This window comes from Silurus aristotelis (genome assembly GCF_946808225.1).
Source record: "Silurus aristotelis genome assembly, chromosome: 17".
NCBI lineage: Eukaryota > Metazoa > Chordata > Actinopteri > Siluriformes > Siluridae > Silurus > Silurus aristotelis.
Genome location: NC_139590.1, coordinates 8504451 through 8526950, shown reverse-complemented (window position 1 = coordinate 8526950; position 22500 = coordinate 8504451). Strand labels below are relative to the sequence as shown.

At 36.3% G+C, this 22500-nt stretch overlaps 1 protein-coding gene across 1 annotated transcript; it reads left to right on the top strand.

Annotated features, from left to right (window-relative positions):
- The first annotated feature begins 16063 nt into the window (after positions 1–16063).
- Positions 16064–21875, top strand: LOC310740447 (migration and invasion enhancer 1-like). Its single transcript, XM_083567153.1, has 4 exons — positions 16064–16294; positions 19802–19899; positions 19993–20069; positions 20633–21875. The coding sequence occupies exons 1-4, from the start codon at positions 16266–16268 to the stop codon at positions 20714–20716; spliced, it is 288 nt and encodes a 95-aa protein (XP_083423279.1). The 5' UTR covers positions 16064–16265; the 3' UTR covers positions 20717–21875.
- Positions 21876–22500: the final 625 nt, after the last annotated feature.

Below are 22500 nucleotides of genomic sequence, written 5' to 3'. Positions count from 1 at the left end.
CCTTGAGGAATGCATTAGCATCAAAGAAGTGTTTTTCTTGCTTAATGTAAATGCTTATACTACATATACTAGGTCTGTCTAAGTCCTGTAATCATCCATAGTCTTGTCATTGATCCCATCTCTTTAGTTCTGTTTGCTTTAACGCTACATTTACATTATATTGGCAGTCTTGGGTGAAGGCAGCAGAATTCCCTGATGAATCACCAGTCCACACATGAACACATTCAAACCTACAGGTAGATCTCCCCTGTAGATCAAAGCAAAGATCTACAAGTGAGGTTGTCTCTTATCACATAGATACTGAAGAGGGCATCTCAAAGTCTGTTCAGCTGAAATGTGATTTCCCATAAGAAGCAGTTTGAAAAGATGCAGTGACTTTATGCATTGACGTTAACCGCTGCCAGTAGGTAAGGACCACCTAGTTGGATGGATGGAATTGGCCAATTGCTAACAAATGGGTGTATAACTACAGCTATATATGCTGAACACATTTTCCTCATACAAATAATGAGATTTTCCAGGTGCTCCTTTGAGATGCTCTGGTTTGTGCCGAAACTCCCTGTGGGCTGTGGAGCTGGTTAGATTTCACTCTTAAACCTTTCAATCGAGTTTGATTGGGTTAAGGTTGGGTGAATGTTTAAGGTGTTCCATTATTTCCAGCAGTGCCTTCTTCCTCTCCCATTCTCAGTACAAGCTTTGAAATGTGTTGAAGGGTCACTAAAATGCAAACAAGGTTCTGCTCCTAAAAAGGATTGGAAACTTCTGCCAGAGAGTGGGTTTCGGTTATATAGGTTTATATAGTTTATGTGCACTTTAACACAAGGGAGGGAAAATGGCATGTATATGTTTGAATATAATGCTGTGGTCACTTTGCTAATAAAACCTGATCTCTTTTACCATATGGTGGTACAGGTGTGTGTGTTCTTGAGTCCTAAAACGATGAACTAGAGGTCCAGTAGGAGGTCCATAACTCCATGGTGGCTTGCATATGTCAAGACCCTGAGCCCTGAAAAGGCTGGATAGGGCCTATCTGTTAAACCTGAGCACTTTTAAGTACTGACATGGATACTTGGTGGTTTGAAAAGCCTACAAGCTGAATCAGCAGTGTAACTATAGGATCTCTCATCTCTGCCATATCCACTTACATGCATTAGAAAAGCTCAGCACAAAAAACAATGTCATCCTACGTCTCCCGGTCACCCGGAACACGAGCGGGCCGTCTTACCGAACATCTGCTCCATGCCGTAAAAAATGTCACCCAAGGTTTTTCATTCTGACAGCAGTTTTACATTTTATTTCAGCAAGTGTATTAAATTATCAGTTTGGCTGGAACGACCACCACTGGGCCAGATGGTGTTAAAGTAGACATGCTGAGAAAAGTGTGTGAGGAAACCATTAGTTTTAAATTGACCTTTCACTGTCCTCCAGTCAAACGGTGTCACATACACAATTATTCTCTCATTTCCCATAAACTCAACACTGATTTCAAAAAAAAGTTGGACAGGGATGAAACATCAGTACAGAAACAATTAAAATCACTAAAAACGTTGTCTGGACTTGATCATGGAATAAGCAACAGACCATACGCAGAAGTAATTCATAAGCATATATTAGTGACATTTCAATCCTTGCCATAAAGTTTATTCAGCAAATGATTACAAATTAATTTCTGCAATATATGCCTCTGTATATTATATTTAGTGTATATGGTATTTAAAAAAATTCGAAATCTTAATTTAGGATAAGTCGCTGTGAAATTACGATGATTTGTAAGCCTATCAATGTTTGCAGTGTAGCAGCTCAGACTTTAGTTTCTATCCCAGCATGCACTGAGACTCAGAGGAACCATGAAAAACAAGCAGCCATTCTGGTCTAAAGAGCAGAAAACTTGGGTCATGAAGGAGTGCGTGTGGAAAAGTTACGGCACATGAATAAGTGGGATGGTGTTAAACTCCATTTTTGTTTGCAGGAAAGAAATATAGGCTTTGATATTTTCTCATAACTCATAACCCTATAGAAAAGCATTTAGGGATCTTTTTGTGAAAGGTGCAAAGCATCACCTGTACTTGATTACTAAAAGGGCACATGACACACTGAGTGTGTGTGTGTGTGTGTGTGTGTGTGTGTGTGTGTGTGTGTGTGTGTGTGTGTGTGTGTGTGTGTGTGTGTGTGTGTGTAAAATCCAGGTAAGCCGTAGGGGAGAGTAAATTTGTATTTGAAGTGCATGTGTTACTGGCTCAGTTTATGCTCACTATCTGTCATCCTGTCGTTTCCAACCTCTTACAGAATGCCTGATTCACTGTATACCTGTCAAGAGTTTAAAAAAGAAGAAGACGGAGTTAAGGAAAAGAGATAGAAGAGAACAAAGGAAGAATGCAGGAAGCCGTGATCCCACCAGGACGGTTTATATGGTCCGGTTTCCAGTATTCATTACAGATGGAACAGAAAACTATCATATCAACTTCCCTCCATCTTTCAGAAATCTTTCTCTTTCTCTCACTCTTTATTCTTGTTCTCCTCCCTGTTCATGTCTGACTCTCTCTATTTCTATGTGTCCTTTCTTTTCTTTGATCATTGAATGTCTTTTTCTAGAAGGTTTTCTAGAATCAAAACAACTGCTGTTTCCATGTCACATGGTGCAGTAATGAAAAGGAGAATAACAGTGAAGCCATATGGGGTTTATGTGCTTTCAAATTTATTTGTGGCTAATAGGATTACAAAAATTCCACATGCTTTAAAAATCCACCTATTAAGAAGGCTTGGTAGGCAAAATCTTCCAAACACAGTTATGATCTGTTGAATAGAATTTACATTTTATATACATTTACAGTATTTGCAGTATCAGATGCCCTTATGTAGACTTACTTGCTATTAAAAGGCTACTGAATAACTATATCCTATTATTCAATCTTTAAGTTTTTTATATCCTATTATATAAATCTATTAGAGTTGCTAAAGGGGGTTTTGTATGAGGGCAAGTACAGCACAAAAAATTCACTTGAGGTCACCAGTTTTTTTTTTCCTGCATTGCACCCAGTGTTTCTAGTGTAAATAGAAGTTTTTCCTAAATGCTGTACCATGACATTAAATGGATGGATGGAATTAATGGCTGGATGGATGGATGGATGGATGGATGGACGGACGGACGGACAGATGGATGGACAAATAGTTAAATAACTTGTTTATTATACAGGAAAAAACTTCAGATTCCTTTCTATCAGTTTATTTTGCCACTTGCATGTATTCCTTCTATCTTGCGTGATGCTTGGTCTAATCAAGCTTGTTGTTTAAAATAAATGTGGTTAAATTGTATTTTAAAAGTGCCTTTTTTTTCTGTGTAAGACAATTGAAAACAACTGTGTTCTGCATCAGTTGCAGGAATTTGATGGAATGCAGGAAAAGTCCCTCTGGGAGTGACCTCCAGCAGCTTAATGTCAAGATGTTGGGGGGAAAAAAGTTGTTGAGTGTTGAGATTAAGAGAAAAAGCTTAATCTACCAAAATAATTACACAATTGATTATAATAGAGTAGAATAAAGTAAGTAAGTAGAATAAAAAAGAAATATAAGTTGGTTATCTAAAACTTAGGTATTTCTGACATGTGCTGATGTCAAGGCTGAGCCTAAATAAATTCTACAAATAAAACATTACAGCAAGTTCAGTTTTGGAAAAGCTAGAAATCACATCATTTAAGTAGTATATTTAAAAAAAATAAGGTGTCATGGTACAAAGTCAGTCAGGTAGTTAGATTAGATACAATTTCCTATATGCTGGCCAAAATTTTAACTGCACTATGATCATCCCATCCATGCTGAAAAGTACATTTTAATGCAGCCTAAGAGCACTTCTGTAGCATCTGCTCTTGCCTATTGAAAACTATCATTTAGGATATGAAGGGCTGATTCTAAATCAGCACTTGGCATTTTGTCACAGTGTGTCCAGGATACATCCGAATCTAATCACGGCTTTATATGATATATAACCCTTGTAATAATTATTCATTTTCAGCATCTACCATCTCATTTATCCATATTTTAACTCAAGAAGATGAATGTAGTTTCTATAAATATGACAACCAAGTACTCTATAAGTTGCCCATTTCTCATGTCAACAGCACAGTGTGCATTTTACTTGAGTAAATCAAGAACTTTTTTAGAAGTTTTCCAAACCAGATTTATTCAAGTAGTTACATGCATTGCACATCAAAAGACATACTACAAACGCTGTGCTTACACTGGGCATTAAATACCCTAGTGTATACATTTTTGAAGTGTAATTTTGTTTCAAATGGAATAAAATAGCATTTTTACTTACCACAAGTTTATGACAGAATGACGAATGTATGTAATGGAGCAGTGTAAAATAATTTTTTTAATGTTTGAAAAATAAATCACACTTTGTCGGTTTTTTTGGATTAAAATCACTTTCGTTTTTGTTTTTGTCGGCTATCCCGATTTTTTATGTAATCCAGATTCAGTGTCTGTTACCTGTTCTACTGAGTGCATGAAGATATCATCATATCATTGACATTTTATATGTATGTCCTATTTGTTGTATATTGTTTCATTATTTTAAATAGTTTTCATTGTTTTGTGTTTTTATTCTATGATACATTGGTGGGCGGTCAGAGCAAGCAAAGCCTTCTCTGCTGGCCTAAACACTATCAGAAGCACTGACCTACATTTACAACATAAATTCTAATATTTGTTCCATGAAATTGTATTCATTTATTTCCACACAGTTTATTCTCTTGATTTTATGGAGTTTCTCTTGGCCGCACTGCTTCTAGTATGTGTTTGTGGATTTAAACATTTTTGGCAAACAGATTTCAGCTTCAATGTGCTGGCATGTCAATCTTATCTGCCCAGGGCCTTTAAAATCTGTACTGCTGGCTCTTTGACTATAGAGAATATTAGCAACAGGTCTGTTTCTTTAACCAATCAGATTTCATATTCACCTCACAGGGCCAGATAGCTGGCCCAGAATAGCGTCAGCATTTTTCCATCCTCTGATTGGTTGGTCAGAGGGAAACTGTTACAGCCAAGTTCAACTGGCAAAACACGTGTGTAGCTCTGCACACATTCAATACATCTGGGTTAGACTTTTTTATGCCTACGGAGGAAGAGAAATTCATTTGGTCATATTTAAAAATACATTTTCAAGAAAAGCTAGACATTGTGAGGAGGTCAGCCAACCCTGAAGCTAGCTAGCTTGTCTCAGCTCGTGAAAGGGTTTGTTCACCACTTCCAGACCAGTAAATACGAGTGGTACCACTGACTTACAGCCGTTCAGGGAGCAGTGCAAATTATGAGTATGAGTCTCTGGCATGTAGGTTGTATATTATTTAAATTTGTATGTTTTTGTCATGTTATTAGACAAATATTGATTCTGAACTGCTCCAGATGGTGTAGGTGCACAGTTGCGGTTGTAGTGTAGAGGTTTGGAGTCTTAACTTGGTTTCTTCCTTAAGTAAAATAGTATTCACCCTCCATATGTGAAATGCCTCTCTCTCTCTCTGTAATGGCACATGTTGTTATATTACGTTTTTTTATAGTATTTAAGGTTTCTATAATTGCACCGTGATAGAGGTGGTATTAAGAGGTGGATTAAGTCGGGTACGTCCCCACTGAAGGCCCAGGTACCAAATGCATGGCCTGCCACTGGTATGATATATATCCTTGAATGTGTTCTTTAAGGCACCATGAAATAAAATGTATTGTTCTTATTTTATACTGTTATAGGAAAACAATCAGTGGCAGTGTTGTGTGCTGGTAAGCAGAGTTACTGTTGCCACCCCATAGTGCTAACCATCTTACTTACAGTTTTCCAACATAACTTTCATTTAGGGACAGCATAGTTTATTTTTTAATTGTTTATACTGTATTTGCACTCAATGTTCAAAGAACAATTTAGTTTCTGTTGCCCCTTATATTATAGCAGTTACACAGATTTGTTTACTCTCTTTATTTTTCATGAAGTAAATAGAACAACTTCCTTACTGACAAAATGGAAAGTCCTAAAGACTTTCCTATAGTGAAAAACTGGCAATTAGTTACAAACAACTCTTTCCATAAACAAATGTCTCCTTACGAAACCCTTTACCATATCAACGAGTACACTTTTTTAAATTCATGCACTGTCTACAATAGAAAAATGGTAAATCAGAATTCATAAAAGAATGAAAAATCTATTGTAGATTATTATACTGTAAATTCATTTAAAAAATGTCATTTTAAGATCTTGAATCATAAAAGTAGTTCAGAACTTATGGTCTTAACCAAGACCATATACAAGAGGTTTTACATTCGACATAAGTAAGTTATAAAAAGCCACATTAACACTAATGGCTGTGTAGTAAATGCAGTAAAAGGATGGAAAATAAAAAACAACCACCAGCTGCAGTTGCAATTGTTCAAAGATTAAGAAATAAACTATGGAAACAGCTTCATGTAATGTTCACTGTGAGAGTGACAGCTGAACTTTGCCTTACCATCACATTAAGATCTCTGCACTGTTGTCTATGGAGTTCTAGCTATAGGGATTGTAAAATATTTTATGCCTGTGGCCTGTGAGAACTAAAAGGTGGAAGGTCAGGGCTTGCACATTATAGAAGGACAGGTAGGTAAGTGGCAGATGGAAAGGTTAGTTGTATACATGCTCCTCATCTTTTCTTTCTTTCTTTCTTTCTTTCTTTCTTTCTTTCTTTCTTTCTTTCTTTCTTTCTTTCTTTTTTTTCCTTCTTTCTTTCTTTCTTTCTTTCTTTCTTTCTTTCTTTCTTTCTTTCTTTCTTCCTTTCTTTCCTCTTGTTCTCTATCTCTCTCTCTCTCTCTCTCTCTCTCTCTCTCTCTCTCACTCTCTCTATAAAATACAATCAACTGCTTGATTTCTTTCTCACGCATCACTATTTTTTCACACTTGCCAGGTTTACATCTCACAAGCACCCTGTGCTCCCTGTGTTCTTTTTATCACAGTTTCACAGCTATACTGTGTAGCAGAAATCCAGACTGTTAAAACAAATTGCTCAGACTTCACCACACCCCACACTGTAAAACACCCTATGATCACACCAGCTGTACATGAGCTTCAGGAAACAGTAACGCAATTGTACACATGATAACATAATTATAATTACCATTCCTCATGCATTTTCTAGTTTCTGATGAATTCAAGCACCAAGCTTTTCTTATTTAAACAACTAGTTAACAGACCAACAATAAATGTTCTAGCTATACTAAAAAAAACAAAAATTAATAAAATACCAAAATCATAATTAGCAATGAAATAATCCATGTTTGATTGTGGTAAGCTAGAAAAAAACTAATATTGGTGCATCCAAAAAAGCTTGCTAGCATGACAAAATCATCCGTCTATTAGTAATAGCATATAAACAAACGTATACCTCTTCGAACCTGAGTTTGTATATTCTTTTTCATTATTTTTCTAGTCAACAAAGGGATTAAGTTTCAAACATTACAGGACAATATTTACCTAACAATCAGGTGGCTAATCAACTTTTAAGACTTATAAGACTATTTTTATTTTATCAAGCATTCTCTCAAAAAAATACAATGACAGGAGCAAAGATGGTAACATATATGGGAAAATGCGCAAGCTGACAATCAGAATCTGATTTTATTCATTTCCTCTTCCTTCCTCCCTGTCACTCCATCCCTCCATCCTGCTGAACCACCCACTATTGTATTCTACCTCGTTGCCTTCTGACTGTTTCTCTCATCCTCTCTATCGCTATGAGTCTAAAGTGATCGGCTTCACCATTACTTCTATAGTTGCTACTAAATGGAAATAATAACAGATAGCATCCGATCATATGATACACCCTGCTCTGAGTAATGACACTTATTAACAGAGAGCTTGGCCATTTTCATGATTAAGATCTGTCTGATCAATTCTCGTGACTTCAGAAATGGACATTATGAACCAGGAAGAAAACATTAAATGGAAAAGTAAGTGCGTGTGTTTAGCTGAATGCTAATATCAGACTTCTAAGCTTGTTCTATTTTTCAAAACACAGTTCAGCAAAAAATCTACTTTTTGCTTTGTTTTTTAGTGCTCAGAAACCTTTATTACTTCGTTGATCCAAGCCATCTCTAAAATCATCTAAACATTGAACAAGCTTCTATTTATATTATATCTCTTAGCTCAGAGTGGCTGTCAAAAAGAAACAGAAAAATTGGAATGATACTGGTTGGTTTATACAAATTCTCACCGCATGCGATGGTAGCCAGTAATATATGATTGCAGAAATGCTCCTTAAGGTCTTTGGTTAAACATGTAATTACAAACTATGTTGAACTTTTTCATTGTTACAACATTGTGTCTGCACAAAACAGTGTAATTGGATACATGCTTAATCATCTGTACTCTGTGTATATGTTGTCCACCCACAATGAAGCATTTATAACTGTCACACTTTTTCCCAAATAATTTCAAACATACAATTTCCCTTTTACCCCATGTAAACATCTCTGGAGTCAGATTGATAGTTTTTGATTTATTCTACAACAAACTGTTTCTTTTTCCATTTTGTTCACATCTGTATAGTGAAGGCACAGTAAATAATTGTTTTGTAGGTGATATTATACAGGCAGAATTCCTGGAGCTTATAGGGTGGATAAATTTGGCACAAATTCTAAAACACAAGACTTCACCATTGACTGTAACTGTAGCTTTTAAATTGAAGTGACTGTAAGGTGAAATAGTGGAATATTAGTGAGGGGGCAATTATTTCATTTAAAAGCTGACTCTTTGCACTGCTTTGTCCAGGGAAAGGATTTAATTAGGAATGCTAACTGCTAACCTAAAAGTCAACTGCATTTATGATGTGCTGAAGCTTAAAATCGAAATTTCTTTATTTGGCTCATTCATGTCTATTACTTGACCTATTCAGACATTACAAATACAGATTTCAAAAAATGCGGGTTATTAAGCAGCAGAGAAAGCAATCTGCAAGTTGCAAAAATAGTTTTGGTGTCTGGTTCCATCTCAGGTTGTGTGAGACGAACACATGCTTGGTGTCACTTAAACAGAGGGACATAACAGTAAAGCATTGACCTCATCTTTCGGAATCAAATTGCTAACCTAAAAGTCAACTGCATTTGTGCTATGCTGAAGCTTAGACTCATAAATCTTTGCCATGCATAGTGAATCTGCTTCTGGAATTCAGCTCTACTATTAAGTTGAACTCTCTCAGCCACTCTTCAGTCTACAGCTGATCTTGGCCTGGTAGCTGTTTGGGGATTGCCTGCTTTTTTCATAATCTGTTGCAGTAAGCTTTCTTTATTTGGTTAATTTATGTCTATTACTTGACCTATTCAGATATTACAAATACAGATTTCAAAAAATTTGGGTTATTAAGGGGCAGAGGAAGCAATCAGCAAATTGAAAAAATTGTTTTGGTGCCTGGTTTCATCTCAGGTTGGGTGAGACGAACACATGCTTGGTGTCACTTAAACAGAGGGAGGTAACAGTAAAGCATTGACCTAATCTTTCCAAGTCAAATTGGCCATGCTCAGTTGGTTGGTGAAATACATACTACTCAGTATAAGGCAATAATTTGTGTTGTCTTCTACCTGTGTTTAGCTTGAGTTCCAGTTGTGATAACTTTCTTCATGTCCCTCAGATTAAGCACATGCTTGCCCTCGCTTTCCCAAGCTAGTAGATGCCATTTGATATGAAAAGGTTCACTCGTTAACAAAGTAAGACCAAAAATCTGGGCAAAATCATTTGGATTTCTTTCATCAATGAAGGGTAGTATGTTTAAAGAAATAACAAATTGAAGGTGAATGGGTTTATGATTTCTCCTTCCACTTCAGTGAGCTACTCACAGATATCTGAGACACTTCCATTCACTGCAGAGATACAATGAATATCCAACCCAGCTGAATTGAACAAGCTGAATTAAATAACCTAATTATAGTCTTATGAAACATGAAGCCATTGTACTCTGTGAACATTACCGCTATTGTTAACCTAAAAGTACTTTTAAAGATTCGTGAAAAAAGTATTATCTCCTCTCAGAATTTTCCACCTAAATTGAATGCTACTGTTCCAGGATAGGTTAGCAGGATTTCAGCAAGCTTTAGCATTAATCTGTCCTTGAGACCCACTCAGAACAGATGCCAAACCTCAAAGTCAATCTAGAACTTTCCACACTGCACAACATTACTGCCCATAATTGCTTTCTGACCTTTACCTATGGGGCTCCACACTGACCTGTCCTTTCCTGGTTGGGGGCTTAGTGGTCGTCCTTGGGTTGAGGAAAATCAGGGGTGAAATAGGACAAAATTAGAGCCCCTGTAATCGTGGCAGGATTAATGTGTCTGCTTGAAATGGCAGCTTGGTTGTTGTGTGGCTGTGGTCTGTGAAGTGTGTAGATGTGAGCATACAAGAGGGCATTTCACTGGAGGCCTGGTGCTGGCCAGAAAGTGTTGAAGAAATTACATACATCTGCATGGGGTCTGTCTGTCCTCCTGGTTTACAGCCATTCAAATGGAAGCATATGCACACAGATTTAGACTAAACACACCCACACATACAGACTGTAAATCGGAGCTGGACAGAAAGCCGAGGTTCCCATGAGGGTCATGACACTGCAGAGTGGACAGGAAGCTAAGGATGGATGATTTTTTCATTGGAGCATAACTAATCTCTCTCTCTCTCTCTCTCTCTCTCTCTCTCTCTCTCTCTCTCTCTCTCTCTCTCTCTCTTTCTGTATACCCCCTACCTTCTCTTTTACTCATTCACTCTCTCTATCTCGCTCCACCTGAAAAAATAACAGTGAAAGAAATGTGATCCAGAAAGAGGGTGTAAGGGGGGTCGGGTGGGTAGAGTTGTCTGAGCTGCTATACGCTATTACACTAATGGAGATGGATGTGGGTAGAAATCATTTTGCCCACCAGAGAGAGAGAGAGAGAGAGAGAGAGAGAGAGAGAGAGAGAGAGAGAGAGAGAGAGAGAGAGAGAGAGAGAGAGAATAAGAGACGGAGCAATATATTTTTTCAACGCTCCCTGCCAAGCTGCAGACTTATTCTAATGAGCAAGGCGGACCAAAGTATAAGGAGCATTGAAACAGCATGGTGCAAGATGGAGTATGATTACTCTGACAAATAAGTAAGGGGGAGGGAAGGATGATGCTCGAGCCAAGAGCGGGTTACCACAGATAGCAGCAATGGCCGACATTCACAAAGAGACATTGTTCTCCAGGGATGTATATGTAATCATGGTATGAAAACAGCACCAGCACATACTGTATATTTACCTGACATCCTCGAGTGCACACTAATTTGGTGACTTTCACAGTGGTGCACTATTGTTATTTACACCAACGAACATCCATAGATGTAACTGAATCAATCAGAAATGCAAAAATTCCCTCTTCCTTTTATAAACGCATTAAACAAATATCCACATGCTTTGTATTTTAATTAGTGTAACAGGAAAAAAAAAGAAAACAGACAAGGTTGTTTTTTTTGTTGTTTTTTTAACCTGTGGAAACACAAAGTGGTGGTCTAATCAAGTCAAAGATCCGACTCTGTGCAGTGTGATGACTTCCCAAAAGAAGTTAGGGTTTAAGTGTATATAAACCAGTCAGCAGCTAATGGAGTTGCAGAGATGGAGTGCTTATAGTTTCTAGTGTTCCATTAGGACGTTAGAACTTTTGTCCTAGTGACAGCATAAAGTGAAAAACATAAACTTTGCTGTCTCTGCACTGCAGGGCTTTCAGCTTTGAAGATGCTGAATGTATGATTTGGGGATTTTAGGATTTGGGATTTTTTTTTTTTTTTTACCCCCTGCTAGAAAAAAATGTTCTCCAGACAGAGGAAAATGGTTGAGATGTGCCTTTCTCCAACACACAGATTTATGGAGAGTGTCAGGTTTATAGACATACAAGCATATTTTATTCCAAAGCACATACTCCATACTAAAGCTGAGTTTATGCTTATCAGAGCTGCTTCCCGTTTGCAATGGGTTCCAGAAAGTATTCTTTCACAAATGTCAGAGAATCTTACAAAGGAGGTAGGAAGCAAACAGATGAGATGAGATGAGATGAGATGAGATGAGATGAGATGAGATGAGATGAGATGAGATGAGATGAAAAAGTTAACATATTATTCAAATTGCTGTGGGTTTAAACATAATCACAAAACATGGAGAGTTGCATTTTACAATGGACATTGTCTCAAAGCAGCTTTACAGAATTTAAGAATTAAAGTAAATGATGTGTATTTATCCCTGATGAGCAGCCTGGGCGACTGTGGCAAGGAAAAGCTCCCTTAGATGTTATGAGGAAGAAACCTTGAGAGGAACCAGACTCAAAAGGGGAACCCATCCTCATTTGGGTGATATTAAGAGTGTGATTATAAATCATTAAACAATACTAAACACCAAAACTAGCATGAGCACTGGAATGTAAGATTGTAAGTAATGTCCTTTCTACAGTCTTATACAGTCAGGTGACTTAACGGAACCAGGAGCTACCAAGCAACAAATAGCACAATATGTCTTTGTGGGTTTCCTCCATGTTCTCTGGTTTCTTTCTACAACCCAAATCCATGCCAGTGGTTGATTTGTCTACTCCAACATACCCCTAGGTGTGAATAAGTGTTATGGACAGTGTAAGGTTTCACTTCCTGGATGCATTTGTGCCTTACACCCAGTGTTCCTAGAATAGTGAGCTTTTCTCAAAATATCCATAATGAACTAACATAACCATACTTAATAATTTATATTACTTATTAACTTTTTTATAAGGTTAGAGCAGTTCATCATTTTGTTTTGCCTGTTTAGCAACATGTTTCAATTTTCTTTGGATTTTTTCCTGGCACTCTGCTTCAAACGTTTAACTTCCTCACATCTGTATCACATCTGCTTAGAGCTCAGTAATAAGCTGTCAATGCAGCAATGAGTAAGAACCCATTATCATGTCATATGTCAAGAATTCTGTATCACTGTCATCTGTGTTTCTCTATTTAGCACACCTGGCCCCTTAATCAAAAACAATATAGGTTTGGGTCAATCAATAGGCACCAGACAGAAAACAAGAATCCAAGATTACACTTCATAACACTCACTATGGAGCTAATCGAACTCCAAACAACTAAAGTCCATAAAATAATGTGTCTAACACAACACCAAACAGACCTTTACCTGTTTGAAGGTGACTCAAATATACATTTGTATAATTTTAATAAAGAGTCACAAACTGTGCATTTTACGCCTCAAGCATAAAAAAAATTTGAATAAGTTTGAACTTGACCTCATACTAGAAGAAAAACCCGCATAGAACATACATACATTTCCTTTACTATAGGAATACCAACATTGACCCAATCCACCTCAGCAGGATTTTGCAATTTTTTTTTCTATGATGTTACATTAATATACACTTATATTCACAATTATAATTTCGTACATTTGTCATTTATATCTTGTGTCTTCATCTGTTTCCCTTATGTGCATAATGTGTTATAGACTGCTAAGAAAATTCACATGTTTTAACATCAAATACATATATTCTCCCTGTGCTAGTTCCAGCACTAGAGTTTATGTGAGCTAAACAGATAAAGGAATAAAAGGCATGTTGTTACATGGCAGGGTGGTGTATAGCAGGCAGATTGAATTGCTGTCAATAACCAAAGAACCCATTATGTCTAACAAGTTCCTGTTTTGTTCCTTGTTCGGATTTATTTATTATTATTTTTTGCCAAAGTTGCATAATGGCGTTTCCTTAACCCTCTACTGAACAGCGTTGCCCTCAGGCAGATTTCAAGGTGCTTGTATATTATAACGTAATATGTTTTGGGAAAAGGGTTTGGGTGTATGATGTGTTTTGAGAGATGTGTTTACATATGTATTTCATTTGGCAAAAATTCGTCAGGAGCTGGAAGTGGTCTGAGCGATCTATAATTTAAATGAGGTCTAAACCTCATTTGGGTGAATTTACACTGTTATATCGACATAGTACAATACTAAAAGTTGAAGCAAGCTCTACTATTTGAACAAATACTACAAATCTTATATAAGATTTAAAGGAAATAAGATATGTACCCTTTTGCCAATTAAACGATTATACAAAAAATTCAAAGTGCACCTGTTATAGATTACAAGGCTGTTGAGTTAATACTATCGGTCGGTTAATATTAAATTTAGTTCGTCTCCATGGCAGAGTAATATATAACATCCTCAATATTAATCATTTCCATAACAGATCAAAGAGTTAGTGATCAAAAAAAAAAATTCAACTACAAGTCAGGACATTATTATCTTAATGCAGGGGAAAAGCTATGCCTAAACTTGAAAGTACGCTTGAAGGTATGACAATCCCAAAAAGCTAAGTGAATTCATGCCTGGCTAAACTGTGCCCTTCACTTATGGTCCACTTACTGCGTGGTCAATATGCTGTTAATATAAAAAACCACATTAAACTCTATCCTGGAGGCTCAGTTTAGACTATATAAGAAGGCGCCACCCCCATGTTCAGGCTTTTTTAGAAAATTTGAGCTTGGGTTACTTTAAGATTAAAGCTAGACCTTAATCAGTTAATTCCCACAGTCTTCATTTATTCTGCAGACCAAAAACTGCTCAGCTTTGCAGTAAATGGTTTTCATTAGACCAGCATTCCAGGGCTGGAGCAGATCATTAGGTCAGATACCAAGTACATGTGTAATGAAGGTTTCATTTCTGTGTGCTAAAGTAAACAATGACCTAGTTAATAGGAAGCGATGTAATATTATTTAGTCTCTAAAGTCATGAGAACCTTTGAGGACATATTACAGTGCTCAGTGCAATGAAAAGCCAGTTTAGTTTGGTAAGATCAAGTAGCTGCATGAGACATTAGCTGTTGGTTGCTGCCATCATGTGGCTCAATATTTCTGTTTAAAATGTGTGAGTGCTTTTTTAAGCACTTTATTGTTGAATAATCAATTCCTGAATGTATATATTATTAATTTATTGCTTAACAAATAATTTAAATTTAAACATAACATAAACATAAATAGCATAATTAATATAATTATATAGCTTATATAAAATATTTAAAATATTTATACTTGCATTATAAACATATTTTTATACTTTTAATACTTATTACTTAGGATTAACTAAATGTTATTAAATTCATCTGGAATTACTCAGGAGAAGTAAATCTAAATGTATTATTTATTTAAAAAAATGTTTTGAAAAGTCAAATAAAATAGATCACATTGTTTATTATTACATTTATAATAAATGTTTATCTTATATTATAAGATCTGTATTCATTATTACTACTACTGACAATAATAATAATAATATTAATAATAATAATAATAATAATAATAATAATAATAATAATAATAATAATAAGTGGTCATCTCGTGGCTCCAGGTTTCCTGGTTCAGTCCTAAGCTTGTGTTACTGTCTGTGTGAAGTTTTATATGTTATCCCCAAGACTGTTTAGGGATCCTTCCTGCCTCAAGTGTTCTTATGATGGACTCCAAATCTTGCATACAGTTTTTATTACGTGTTGTGGTCAAATAATACCAAAACTAATGTTTTGGTTCTGCACACCATATCAGCATGTTTGCTGAGTGTACCAAAATTCAGGGACTCCTGATGGGGTGTGATTGATGAATATTTCAAGCTGTAAAAAAAAGGAGGTCAAGAGGCTAGAGCTTTCAACAAAGCAATGAATCCAAAGAGAGCCAAACACATGAATACAAAAATTAAGTCACTGGAACAACAAAGCAGTGAAAGAAATAAGAAAGAGAAAAACAAGAAGAGACTCATTGGTCCTTTATTTTCTGTAGGTTATCAGTCAGAAATATAAATTAGAAGACTGCTGATCATTTTGTAGGGGAGTAAAATGCCTTATTTTAAACAAGTTTCTGTTGAAAGAAAGAAAGAAAGAAAGAAAGAAAGAAAGAAAGAAAGAAAGAAAGAAAGAAAGAAAGAAAGAAAGAAAGAAAGAAACAGAAAATAACTATGCAAGCATGCAAAATGTTCTAGAACGAGTTGGACACTGTAAACATTTCTCCAAATCCATAGGGGGCGCTAGATGTTTTCTTTTGTGTGCTTGCGTCTCAAATCGCGCGCTATTATTCACATAAGTTCACTACTTAGGGTATAAAAAATAATTGCCTGTACACCTTCAGAAGTGCACTATTATTAAAAAAAATACGAGTCATTTGACATACCGCCTCTAATGAAATTCAAAAGCGCTTCATGCTAAAACAAGAAGTGAACCTTACATCTATTTTCGAGGTGCGGTGATGGGTGTAGAGATCCGAGTAGAATTTTGGTAAGATTTGCAAATGTTTATTTTTATAGAAAATACTATTTTCCCTATAAATAAAAGAAATGTTGTAGAGGAATGTTAATCAGGCCTGCTAGTCCGCTAACCACAGCCCCATTGTGTAGCATTATGTAGTATAGCAGATTAGCAGTATAGCAGTTGCTACATAGGCTAAGCACACCAGTATATTGTTCATTTTAATTATATATATATAAATTCTAGAGGATATTCTGTTGCTTTTATTTGTTGTGATGACTCAGTAAATTCAGATGATGTCTCGTTACTAGCTCATGTTAGCTGCTCCAGTTTGTTTATATGTTTGCATTGGTTTAATTACAAGTCCAACTGGAAAAGATTTATTGATAAAACCATCAGTAAAACCGAGTACTAAAGATTGTGTTTACATGTTAACTGATGCGGTTCCATTGAATGCGGTTTTCTCGTGAGTGTGAATGTGAATCATTGTCTGATTCCTGGTTTGACACTGACAGGAAAAGGCCATGGTATGTGTTCCTTCTGATTTACATCATTTTTTGACCTGGGCAGGTAGATTATTTTTTTAAAACTATGTGGAAGTTGGATTTGCTCTGTAATTATTCTAAACAATCTGCTACACTGTCTTACAATGACTGCTGTGTGTATGAAGTCCATCTCAACAATAGTAAAACATGATATAATGAATGGACATTAGACAGTGGGTGGACATTTGGTGTCACCCAGATGTGGACGGGTTTTCTTTAGAGTCTGCTACTTCTCAAGGTTTTTTTCTTCAGATCATCTCAGGGAGCTTTTCCTTGCCGGTGGTTCGCTCATTAGGGATACACTTATAGGCAGTAATAAAAATTTATATTTTATAACCTATTTATATCTTTAAAACTGCTTTGGGATAGTGTGCTTTGCTCAAAGCTCTATACAAGAAAAACTGAATATATTTTTTAATTTTTTTATTTTTTTATTTTTACGTGGGCAAGTAGATGATTTATTGTATCTATATATACCTTACATACTGTACATCCTGACTAATATTTCACATATACGTGTACATATATTTAGTGTACGTGATTATTCAGCTGTTTGGACCTTTACAACAGCGTCTGCACATCTTTCACTGCCATAATGTCAATTTGCACAATTGCTACTATTTACACTTCTCGTAGATGCTAAAACTGCAGTTTGTTGCTGTACTGTGCAATTAAAATAAAGTTGTATCTATTATTAGAACTATGAAGATGGATTTTGACTGTAATTAATATTAACAGTCTACTACAATGGCTTAGAAATGCAGTTTGCATGGCTGGTTCTTTGTTTAAGCATCAATCACTGAACACCTCAAAAATGATAAGACTATAATAAATGAATATTCTGCCACCCAGATAAGGATGGTTTCCCTTTAGAGTCTGATTCCTCTCAAGGTTTTTTCCTGTTTCCATTTAGGGGAGTTTTTTCCTTGCACAGTCACCACAGGGATAAACTTATAAGCACTAGCAAATAACTTTGTTTTTTCATAACGTGTTTATCTCTGTAAAGATGCTTTGGGACGATGTCCATTATTGAAAGCTGTATACAAATAAAACTGGATCAATTGTTTTTTGTTGTTTTTTTACCTCGGCATGTAAATGAGATTATTTCTTGCCTAGGCAGAAAGATGAGAGAATACATTTTTGACCTGGGTAGGTAGAGGAGATTCTTCCTAACCTGATCAGGTGTAATGATTATTGGAATCCATCTGGGATTTTAATCCTGGCCTACTCTGTTTCCATGTCTTGAACGTTAACCCTGTATTCCATATTCTGTTAAAGTATCTATAGTAATAGCCCCAGGTATTATACTGTATATCCCATCTTTATATCTCATCATTTCCTGAATAAAGATCATGTAGCACAACAGAGAAAGCATTTGGCCTATGCATCCAGACAGCATGAGTTTGAACCCAGACGATGCCACACATGTATAATGAAATATCAAACTATATCATTAAACAGTATTGTTGTTTGGGCGGCTGGGGGACGATATGATAAGTCACATTTTAACCCTTTTTTAGCCACAACTCGCATCAGGTTACACTCTCGAGATCTGTGCAAAGACAAACATTGATCCAAAAAAGTACTACACCAGTATAAAGAGGGTTTATAATCTAACCCTGGGGGGAAAACAAATGTTTGTGGAAATAAAAATAAAAAATAATAAAGACTCCCGATATAGTTTTAAATGGTTGGAAATTAAAAAGAAAGTATAAAATCAAAACATAAACATGCATCCAAAGAGATTATATGGCGGTTTGACCAAATTATTGTTATGGGGAGGAGTTGCACTAGTAGATCATAAATATGGCCCAGTCTCTCATGGGTATCGTACATGTTGAAGGAAGAGGGTGGATAGTGTTGTTTATCAGGGTATCCATGTTACGACGGAGCAGCACAGGGAAAAATGATTCTGTGGAAGCACGTAATAATCATCACTCTCCTGGGTTTGTATCGGTCATACACAGCCTTCAAATCGATTGATAGCAAGTCTATTTTTGGAGAGAACATCAGAGTGAAAGTGTAAAAAGAAACTACGGGGTAATAAAATACAGTGTTTAGTTTTTTACATGAGCCCCTAGCATCAGTAGTGTTTACATGAGACACTCTTGTGACGTCTTGACAATCAAGCACAACCAGCTTGGCTACATAGACGTTAACAAGCAGCATTACAATGAAGATCAAGCGATTTTCAGTGTGAGAGGCATGCAGCCATTGTGAAGGCACTCCCAACTCAGCATCACGGCTCATAAACATCATGTTCCCAGATGACTCGGCAAATTTTTTTGTCAACCATGCTAGCACAAACAAAAACAATACCCGGTAGAGAAGAAGGTATTTAAAGGGATGAATACACAAAGTGTCTTAATAATAGACAGTTTTAGGCTGATTTATGCAGGGGTTTTGTTTAAACAGGCATAACATTAAATGAACACAAAATATATTGGATTATGGAGGATGTAGTGTGGTGATTTGATGATGAAAAAAAATTGAATGTAGGTTTTATAAGGAAAAGGGTTCCCAAGGAAAGACATGCTCCGAGTTTTTTATATTTACATTTGCGGCATTTCGCAGACCCCCCTGTCCAGAGCGACGTACGACAGTACTTAATATAAATCAGACTACAACTCTTGATTTTTATAAAGCAAACTTGGTAAGTGCTAAATTAAGTGCTTTATATAACACTCAGACTTGTCAAGCAATTGACAATGAAAACCTAGAAATATGAAGTATAGCTGGATGCAACTTGTTTCCAGTTCTCTTTGCACTGATAATAATATACAGTGTTAAGTATTAAGATATGAGCAATGTGCAGTGAGATTACGCATTAAACTGCCTTTATTATGACAGACTAATGATCTCTATGAGACCCCCCACACCACCCTTTTTACTTTATTTTTTTATTTTTTTTACAGTATTTTCTTGTAGATGTGATCGATTCTGTGGTTGCTCACAAGATTGTCTGATTTCCTTCTCCTTTCTCTTCCTCCAGTGGCGGATGAGGCTACGAGCCCCGCTATCAGGAGCTCAAGCAAGTCGTCATTGCTGAGTTTCCTGATGCGGAGGTGTCCGGCTTCGTCGGCAGACAAGGTACGTTACTGCAGAATGACACCGAACGTCACTGTTAAAGAACCGAACTGTTTCAAGTCCTTTCGGCTGAATCAACTTTTTTCACCTTTTCAGGGAGCTTCGAGATTGAAATCAACGGACAGCTGATTTTCTCAAAGCTAGAAACCAGTGGTTTTCCTTATGAAGACGATGTGAGTATATAGTGACATGTGTTGAGCTGCATTGTGCATAAGCACAACTCAAACAATCATTTTATTCAATTAGATTATTGTTGATTCATTTATCATGTAAAATACAATACACTGGGAGCAATAAACAACAGGTCGACTAATGTAATAACTGTTTGCTTAAGACTATTAGAATCGTGTATCCCCCTCCCCCAAAACAAACCCATATATGTGGGGGAATAAACATTGGTTGTGCAATTATACAAACATCATCATAGACTGTGTGCTTGGATGTGGCACAACATGAAATTCTTCTTCTTAAACCACAATGGTTTTATTTCTTATAAAACTCATCATACATTTGTCCATTTATAGTTAGGAAAATGTTCCGCTTCATGACACTATACACGCACACACACGCACACACACACACACACACACACACACACACACACACACACAGTAACAATTGCTAGTCCCTGTGAATTGATACTATTGAAGAAATAATACAGTATAATTGAGTTAATATAAATCTTTGGTATATAAAAATAATCCTCTTTTTGTCTAATTTTATATATATAATATAGGTCATGGAGACCATCCAGAAAGCCTACGATGGCAAACCAGTGGAGAAGATCACCAAGAGCCGCCCACCTTGTGTCATTCTCTAACTCCTACTACGCTTTCCATTACCTCAGAAACAAAGTAATGAGTTAAACCATGTGACGATGTATAATGGATCCTTAGATGTCTCTTTTTGTCTCTGCTTCTGCGAGGTGTTTTTGGACATAAATGATTAATGTAGTTAAAAACTAAAGGCTACATTATGATGCTATTAGTCCAGTCACTGTCAAAAATGGAGCAGAGATAAACTAGAGACATCCAAGCATGCAAGCAGGAATTAAAGATCAGATATCTGTATGTCAAAATAAAAAGACTTTCTAACTATTTATAACAGAATCTAGCACTTAGCAGGGTTTTTTTTTTGTTTTTTCTTTTTGTTTTGTTTTTTAAATAACTGTTGTATGTCTCAGTTAAAGGAGACTGGAAATACACTTTAGCATGTCACATTACTGTACTAAAATCAGACTTTAATATTGTAATTTATTTTTTATTTAAATTTATTTCTTAATTTAAATACTTCTATTTAGATGATAATATAAAAAAGTGCACATTAATGCCACTGCTAGAGTAATAATTACATTTGAGATCAGAAATAAAAGTATGCATATAGGACTTTGTTAATGGTTAACAAATCACACACTGTTGTTTTGTAAAGAATAAAATCCATTTCCTGTGCAGAAACTGGCTACCGATGTTGAAATGTCTTTTTCGTAATGTTTCTAGGCAAGTTCCTGGTCAAACAAAACCACTTTGCTGCTTATGTGGACTTTATTTCTGGTAATGCTTAATATTACAATTAAAAAGTTAGGACTTTATTAGCAGGGACAGAGTTTGCGTGCGAATGTAGTTCTTGTTAGACCTGTTTCATCACCCTACCAGCTGTCAAACAGAACCATAAGTGGTAATGTTATCGCGTTCGAGATCTGCTGTTGCGTTTGACGTTGCATTGGTCATTATTGTTGTCTCTGATTGCACTACAACATCCGAGAGCAACTAATGTTAATGTCTAACTTTGAAGCAGATTAAGCACAGGTTGTCTTTATTTTTACCACCTCTTTCTCTAGCCCAGATGATCCTTTCTAGCCAGTCATTTTGCTTTAGAAAAGTCTGTTTCTCCCCACCATGATTCTTAATTCATTTTGTTTCTTTGAAAGTTTCAACTGTAATAACCTGCTACATTCTTGAATAAAAATACAAAAAATGAAAGTTATGAAAGCATTTTGTCTTTTTTTTTTTTCCAGCTTCTATTTGACACAGCTATCTAGTGATAGTGAAGTGGTGGAAAAAGAGGCCCTTTGGGGGAAAAACCATAACCAAAACTGCACTTTCTTCCTAAATTACTCTTATTAACTTCCATAACTTTTTATGCCTGAGGAATGGAGAAGGAGTGTGCTGGTAACGATCTTTAAGAACAAGGGAGATGTGCAGACCTGCAGTAACTACAGGGGAATTAAGTTTACCAGTCACACCATGAAGTTATTGAAAAGAGTAGTGGAAGCCAGGCTGAGAGAAGAGGTGAACAACAGTATGGTTTTATGCCGGGAAAGAGCACCACAGATGCATTATTTGCTTTGAGAATGTTGATGGAGAAGTATAGAGAAGGTCAGAAGAAGCTGCTTTGTGGCTTTAGAGAAAGCGTATGACGGGGGCTGAGAGAGGAGTTGTGGTATTGTATGAGGAAGTTTGGTGTGTCAGAGAAGTTTATGAGGATAGTGCAGGACATGTATGAGGACAGTGTGAGAGCAGTGATGTGTGCAGTAGGAACGACAGACTGGTTCAAGGTGGAGGTTGGACTGCATCAAGGATCGGCTCTGAGCCCTTTCCTGTTTGC